This window comes from Amaranthus tricolor, chromosome 11 (genome assembly GCF_026212465.1).
Source record: "Amaranthus tricolor cultivar Red isolate AtriRed21 chromosome 11, ASM2621246v1, whole genome shotgun sequence".
NCBI classification, from domain to species: domain Eukaryota; kingdom Viridiplantae; phylum Streptophyta; class Magnoliopsida; order Caryophyllales; family Amaranthaceae; genus Amaranthus; species Amaranthus tricolor.
The window spans coordinates 20426735-20435086 of NC_080057.1; the positions used below are offsets into that span (position 1 = coordinate 20426735).

The 8352-nt window shown below is 32.7% G+C and overlaps 1 protein-coding gene across 1 annotated transcript; it reads left to right on the forward strand.

The window, feature by feature from the left end:
- Window positions 1–991: 991 nt before the first annotated feature.
- LOC130827267 (40S ribosomal protein SA-like) lies at window positions 992–3654 on the forward strand. The gene is made up of 5 exons (XM_057692936.1): window positions 992–1234; window positions 1739–2001; window positions 2442–2639; window positions 2718–2919; window positions 3315–3654. Exons 1-5 carry the CDS (start codon window positions 1111–1113, stop codon window positions 3407–3409), a joined length of 882 nt encoding a protein of 293 aa, XP_057548919.1. The 5' UTR covers window positions 992–1110; the 3' UTR covers window positions 3410–3654.
- Window positions 3655–8352: the final 4698 nt, after the last annotated feature.

Genomic DNA, 8352 nt, shown 5'->3' on the forward strand with positions numbered 1-8352 from the left:
TGTTATAATCTTAAATATATATTGTTATAATCCTTCTCCAAAAATTAGCCATTGTTTTATTCTTCAATATCACTGTTTTCCGCCATTGATGAAGCTTAATTTAAAAAAAAATTAAAAATCTGAAGAACCACAATTGCTTTTATTACCTTTTTCAAACAGTAGACATTGTTGTCTTCTTCATCATCATTGTTTTCCACCATTAATGAAACTTAATTTTAAAAAAAAAGAACCACAATCGAATTCAAGCATCAAATCCAATCTTTAGGTTGTAGAAGGAGGGTATGAGAGTTTGATTCTTAACTTTTTTGTTGGCTTTTGTCTATTGGCTTGTTGGTTGGTCAAATAGCCAAAAAAATATTTGGCAAATGGCTTTTAAAGCAGCTGAAAGCTGGTTTTTAAGCAAAAATGAAAAAGCTGCTCAAGTTAGCTTTTTGGTTGGCATTTGGCTTGTTGGCCCATTTTTTCTCTAATAAACAACTAACAGCTAATACTCAAATATACCAAACATCTTCTCAAACAGCTAGCTTTTTCGACTAACTTAAAAGCCAACAAAAACAACCAACATTTCCAGCTGGTCAAACAAGCCAACTAAAAAAGCCAACAACCTACAACCAATTGTCAAACACCCCCATAGTTGAAGGTTAAAGAAGGGAGATGAAAATCTGATATCTTTATCATGGAGGTTTTATTTTGCTTGGGGAAAAGACAATTAATCATTAGACTTTTCATTTTCCAAAAAAAAATGCACGCGCATGAATAAAATCAAGAGACAACAGTTTTTTTTATAAAAGCTATTAACTAAATATGAAATATGGGGTAGGCTCTTCAGAGCCGTCTTTACAAAAAGACGATCTCTCAAAGACAGAACCTATTTCATATATTTGTGTTTCAAATTTGGGTTCTTCCAACCCAAATCCAAACAGCAACAAAGGCCCGTTAAGTAAACTTGACCCGAATAGCATTAAATAGGTACAAATCAGATGGATATGAAATTCTCTAGGGTTTAGTTTACGCCTACTTAGGTTTTCTCTCAAACTTAAGAAAGGGCTGCTGTCATTCCTTCCTCTCTTCCACCTCTCTCAGACACTCAACTTTCAACCTTCAGCAACCATGGCGAAACAATTGACCCAAAAAGAAGCTGACATTCAGATGATGTTGGCTGCTGATGTTCATCTTGGCACCAAAAATTGTGACTTTCAGATGGAGCGTTATGTCTTCAAGCGCCGTTCCGATGGTATTACCTCTTTTTTCTTTCTGGGTTTTTTCGTTTTTGTCTTCTGGATATCTTACTCATTATCAAAAATTGGATCGTTTCGCTACTAGTTTTTTCATTGCTGGTGCTAATAATTATTAATTTTTTTTATTTTCACTCTTGAAAATTGGATCATTAATTAACGAGTTTTCCATTAGATAGTATTGATCTCCCTGTTATAAGCTTGGTTTAAAGGGTTCATGGTATTTTGTTATGCTGGATTCATGTTTGCTGTTTCGAAATATTGTGGGTGTTTGATATAATTTATATATTAATTAAAGGGTTTATGGTATTTTTTTTTATGCTTGATAGATGTTAGCTGTTTCGAAGAATTTTTATGGTTTGATTAAATTTAAGCGTTAATTAAATTAAAAAGGTCAATTTTTTCATTGGTTGTTCTGATTGCAAATTTAAGATTAGGTCATTGTAAATCAAAATGATATGTTAGTTTAAGGTAATACATTGTTGATTGATGAATATTTGTAGGGATTCACATCATCAACCTTGCTAAGACATGGGAAAAGCTTCAAATGGCTGCTAGGGTTATCGTAGCAATTGAGAATCCTCAAGATATCATTGTTCAATCTGCTAGACCATATGGTCAAAGGGCTGTTCTTAAGTTTGCTCAATACACTGGAGCCCATGCTATTGCTGGAAGGCACACTCCTGGTACCTTCACTAACCAGCTTCAAACCTCTTTCAGTGAGCCTCGTCTCTTGATTCTTACTGACCCTAGGACTGATCATCAGGTTATGAATTATGTCTTTGTTTGTTTTGATTTTATATGTGAATAATTACAGCTTGTCTGGTATAAGACCGTCTCCTCAAAATAAGAAGCCCATGAGCTAAAAGTTTCTATTGTTGGCCTATTTAACCCAAGTATGAGACATGTCTCTCATTGAAACCGTCTCATTCAAGAATTTGTGTAATAACAGCCTATCTTGTATAAGACCTCTCATGATAAGACGACCTCAAAATAAGAAGCCCATAAGTTAAAAGTCTTTGGGTTATTTAAGCCAAATATGAGGCATGTCTCTCAGTGAGACCGTCTGATATAAGAATTTGTGTAATAACAACCCGTCTTTTATAAGACAGTCTCCTCAAAATAAGAAGCCAATGAGCTAAAAGTTTCTATTGAACTATATTGTGTTTGACGAGATTTATTTTTTGTGAATGTTGTATTGTGTAGCCTATTAAGGAAGCTTCTCTTGGAAACATCCCCACAATTGCTTTCTGTGATACGGATTCTCCTATGGGATACGTAGACATTGGTATCCCGGCTAACAACAAAGGAAAGAACAGTATTGGTTGCTTGTTCTGGCTCTTGGCTCGTATGGTATTGCAGATGCGTGGAACCCTTCGCCCTGGACAGAAGTGGGATGTCATGGTATATGTGATTGCAACTTGCTCTTGTTTTTTATGCTTCCGAATGGTTGCTTCCTAATTTTATGGCTCTTCTATGCAGGTTGATCTTTTCTTCTACAGGGAACCTGAGGAGAATAAGGAACAGGAAGAGGAAGAAGCTGCTCCTGTGGCAGATTATGTAGCTGATTATGCTGGAGGTGCTATTACCGATCCCAACTGGGTATCTACTGATGCCAATTGGGGACCGGTCCCTGATGTGGCTGGAGTTCAACCCGTGGCTCCAGATTGGAACGAAGGACCAGGTAATATTTATTCTCATGTGATACATTTACTCCAGTATTTGCTATGAAGTTTCATTACAATCGACATTCCTTATTTGTATGAAAGGTTATACTTGTGTGATACTATGGATAGTAAATTATGTCGACAATACATTCCGCGAGGTTTTTGTGCTCTTTATGTGTGCCTATGTTACATGGATTCGGGTTTTGATGTCGGATACTGATACGTGTCCATAGGTCACATATGTCTAAATATTCCATTTTATGCCTAAAATAAAGTGTCTAATGCCATACCAATGTCCGAGCATTAAGGATCGGATACGGGTACGTGAAGCAAAATAAAGAGTCTGAGTAACATAAATGTGTGCTTGTTTTTCCCTTCGTATTTGCTAACCTTGTGCATTTCTTGTTTTCAGTTGCTGCTGATGGATGGGACGAGCCTGTTGCACAACCAATTGCTGAAGTTCCTATTGTTTCTACCGGTGTACCACCAGCCAGTGGATGGGAGTAAGGTTTATCCATTGAGTTTTTTTAAAATTTTGGTTACGGATACTATTGGGAAAGCCGGAAAATTGTGCTTAGTTTTCAGTTTAATTTAGATGTAGATGCTTAGCGCAAGTACCAATCATGTTTGTTTTTCCGTCACTACTATTTTGCGAGCGACATATCAGTTGTTTTTATGATTTTTATGAGATAGTGTTCTTGTTTTAAGCTATTGTTATCAACCTAATAGTAATTTTTATCAATCTCCTTTCATTGCTGTGGTGTACTACTTTCTTCCTTATAATAAATCATTTTCCATTTGTTCATGGTTCCCTGTTATAGGTATATATATCATTCTTATTGAATGGAAACCTTTTGACGCCATAAGTTTGTTTTGGTCGACCTTTTGGATTTTCGATAGAATAGCGTTAAGCGTAGGTTATGTGCATATGAAAATGCAAAATTAGAGAGCTACAACACAAGCAGTTAGAAGTATAAATCATAAACTTAGGATTGTGGTGAACACCTTGTGAAAATAGCAAATTGTTTGGGTATATCTTGTTAAATTGGGTGGATGTTTATTTTTAACCAACAAAAAGTTATGGAAGGGAATTGAGATTTGTTAGGTTTACTGGGATCATTGAGGATCATAGTTTTGTAGACTAGTAAGTAGTAAGTAGTAAGTAGTAAGTAGTAACTATACGAAGTGCCAACACACAACATTGTCCATGTTTATTTTGTTGTCCCTTTTTGATTGTGAACAATGCTTTGTGTTGTTACTCCTTCAATCATATGATTTTGCTATATTCACATTTGCAACAACGCACAATACGAGAACCTTAATCCCAAAATATTAGGGTCGTTCATTTTTTATTTGCTATATTCATATTTAGCATATAGTTTTTTTTATTGTTTGATTTGATTGGATGATAAGATTAAATTTAATTATGATATGACTATGAGTATTACAAGAAAGAAAAATTGTCGACGAGAAAGGCAATTGGTATTACTATTCAAAGAGTATTTGTGAACGATTTTGTTTGTATACTTTACCTCTCTATATATTGTTCGAGTTGGTTTTAATAGTGGTTTTATGTAGATGCTCACGTATGAGGTGTAGACACACATGTGCTCTTGCCCTTTGGGGCAGGATGGGCTTGGGCTTAATTTTTACGTTTTGAGTTTGAGTTAAATGTATTAGATATTTTTTTACACAAATTCTTGTATGAAACTGTGTCACCGTAAGACATGCTTCATACTTGAGTTAAGTAGCCCAATAATAAAAACTTTTAGTTTATTGGTTGTGTTGAGGTTGTCTCACCGTGAGTCGGTATCATACAAGAAGGGTTGATTTTGTTATTGTCATTGAGATAGTAAAACTTCATTTGGTGCTCTCAAATGTGTAAACGTGGACTCGCCAGTTACCATCCTAATTGTTTTGTGCCCCATGGTTCGTGTGTCTTTGAGACTACTTTGTTGAACCTCGGAGGTAACGAAGAATTAGAGGCTCTTCGATTATCATCACTAATTGTTTTGCCCCATGTTCTAACACACTAAGGGGTGTTTGGTATAAGAATATAAAATGTAATGGAAAGGGAATTGATATAAAGGGGTAAGAGTAAGGGTAATGATTGCAGTTATTTGTTGTTTGGTAAAACAATGTAAGTAAACACTTGTTTACATTTCCTTTGTTTGGTTTAATTTTTAATTGCTCTGGAAATGTGATGATACAATGAAATTGATAGCAATATTTAAGAAGTAAAATTATACGCGCTCTAATAGTGGAAGCTATGAATTTGCAATATATAAAATTTAAATTATAATTAGTTGGCCTTAATTACAGTTTTTCTTAATTTGTTCAAAATGACCTTTAAAAGCCTATTTTCCTTGACCCATTATTTTAAAAGGAGTTTACTTCTTTCATAGTTATATTATTTGAAGTTTTTTTTCTCATTATTCATCTTGTTTTTTTTTTGTATAAACTATTCTAATTCTTGCAATTACTTTTAAATACAAAATGTATGAATTAATAATGAATGTTATATTGAGAAAAATTAAGAGAAAAAACAGTAAGTAATTTTGAGTAAAATAGGAGAGAGAAAAGGAGAAGGAAATAAGAAGTAATAGCAAATCAGTATAATTTGTTGATGGAGGAGGGTAATGGTTTTTGTTACAGGATGTTTATGGGAGGTAACAAATGGAAGGAAACCATTACCCCTGAGAAATGGATTAGGTTATCTTGGATGTCCAACCAAACGCTTAGTAACGGTAATGCATTATTCATTCCGTTTCTTGCATATAAATTTTACAAACCAAACGCTCCCTAAGTATCAAGTATCTCCACAAACTGGTCCATAGCTCATAGGTACACAACGATTGGAGTCTCAGCTTTAGGTCTTCAAAAGAGATTTGATAATTTAATATTTATTAGATTTATTAATTGATCCCAACTTTGACATTAAAGGTGACTTTACAATTATGCAAAATTTCATGAGGACACAAGACTCGTATTTAAATCGATTTGACAATTCAAATGAATACCTCTGTGTTCGCTTATAGAATTTTCATATTTATTGAGAGATAAGTTATTATTATCATCATCATACCCTATATCCTGCACGTGAGCAGGATTTGGGTGAGGGAAGGCGACGAATAATCTATACTTGTACTTCCTTCACAAGGAGAATTAGAGAAAAACGACTAATTTTACCCCAAACAGATAATATAATACTTTGAAGAATCAAAGAGCCTCTAATGTAAATTTGGCAACTATGTAATAATTCTAAGTTTAATTAGTAATAAATTGGATTTATAAGTTGTACATAAGTTAAATATGATTTATTATAAATATAGAAATAAGTTTTGAACTAATTTAAAATTAATTTTAGGTTGTGTAATAGGTTGAACTTAGAGCAATCAAGAGGCTCTAGGACAAATCTAGTGGGTAGGGGTCTTAAATAGGCTCAAATAAAGGGTTTGTGTCACATCTGAGTTTGAATACATTATGATCATCGAAAATTTTCAATGTGATAGACAAAATGAAAGTTTTTTTGTTAATTATACACTATTTTTACCCAATATGACATTTTTTTTAAAAAAACAAATGACATGATTACCCTAATTGACTATATATATCGAAATTCGGTTGAGATAAGTATTTAATTAGTTAATTTAACTAAAAACTTAACATTTTGTCAACCACATGGAAAAGTTGAAAGCTCAAGATCACCATGCGAATTTAAAAAACATTTGTCTACTACGTGAAAAAGCTAAAAACTCAAGGTCACCGCATGGAATTCCCTAACCTTATTAATGTGCTAAATCAGTTAGTTTACGTTATTATTGGATTGTCAATCGTTTTAATCTCTAATTAAAAATATTTTTACTTGATTCGTTCAACTTTTTTTATGATCAATTTTTTTGTAGTACTTGAAGTATCGAATTTGATCAACTATGAGTCTATGACCTAATTTCCAAGTAATTGTTCATCTGTAAACTCTTAGAATATAATTTTGTTTGCATAACATAATCACATTAATATCTAGCAATTTTAAAATATAAAAATCTATATAAAATGAACTATACGGACAAATTCAGAGTCATATTATCAAACTATTTTTGAGATCCACCTTTGATCTGAATTTGATTCGGTGTCAAATTGCTTTTCAAGTGCTTGTGACATTTTTCTCATGATCAACAATATTTAGAGTACCTCATCACTTTCAATTTCGATTCAACATTACTTGTTATTTCACGTTGAGTTTAGTTCGTTTACAAAGAAATTTCCTATTAAAGTGTGTTTGGTGTGTTTGGTGTTGAGTAATCTTTGTAAATGTGATTTCTTGTAAGTTTATAGGATGAACGAAAGAGAACAAAATGTATCGTTACATGGTTCACTGCCTCGATCCTCTTAACTGAAATTATTAGATTTACAAATCACGTTGTTTGATTAGGAATTTTTGCTAATCTTACTATAATCAATTAGCTTGATTAAATACTAAATATAAATATTGGTCAACACTTGAATTCACTTTTTACCGCACTCTCTTTGGAGACCCTTCTCAAGCCGAGGGACGCTTTGATTACATTTTTCTCTATGGATATGAGCTGCCATCTTTATACTCTCCCTAGACCCTAACCTTAGATTTCTATGAGTGGGATACACTAGGTGATAATAATAATAATGATGACGACTACCACTTGAATTCACTTTTTACACTATTCAGTAATTAACTTTGCCCTAACTTTTCTCACTAATTTTTTTAAGAAATTATATAGTCAATTAAATTTTATTAAATTCATCTAAAAATGTAATTTTTAAATATCAAATTTTAATAATTTTAAAAATATATAATTAGAGATATTAATAACTAGGGACTACTTGTCCAATAATACTATACTAATTACAATCTATTTGATAACATATAAATAGCAATAATGGGAAAATTCAAATTGCAAATTTCAAAGATAGAACTCCATTTTCAAAAATGTGTTCTCCTTCGTAAATATCCATCACCACATAGTACACTCTTTCAAGTAATAACGGCGAATAAAGATGAATTCTAAAATTTTCAGATACAACCCTAATCATAAGGGTCTAGTAAATTAGACCTAAACATGAAAACAAGTCTAGATTTAATGGTCTTAAAATTGAACCCTTGAATTTTCTAATATGTAATTTTTTCAAGCAAAATTAAACTATAATTTTATTACCTTCAACATTACCATTACAAGTATTAGCCTGTAATATTTCCTATATATAGATGTTGCAATCCTCAAAAGCCATCTCCATGTTCCATAACAACCACAAGCAATTCAAGAGAAGTTAATTTGGCAAAATATACAAAGCAATATTCATCTGAGCTTGTAATTACCTTCTGTAAGACAAACCTTCCCTTAGGTTAGCTAGTTGAGTAATATCATATTGGAATTAAAGATTTGACATTGTTGTGTTGTGCCATGTGTACTTGA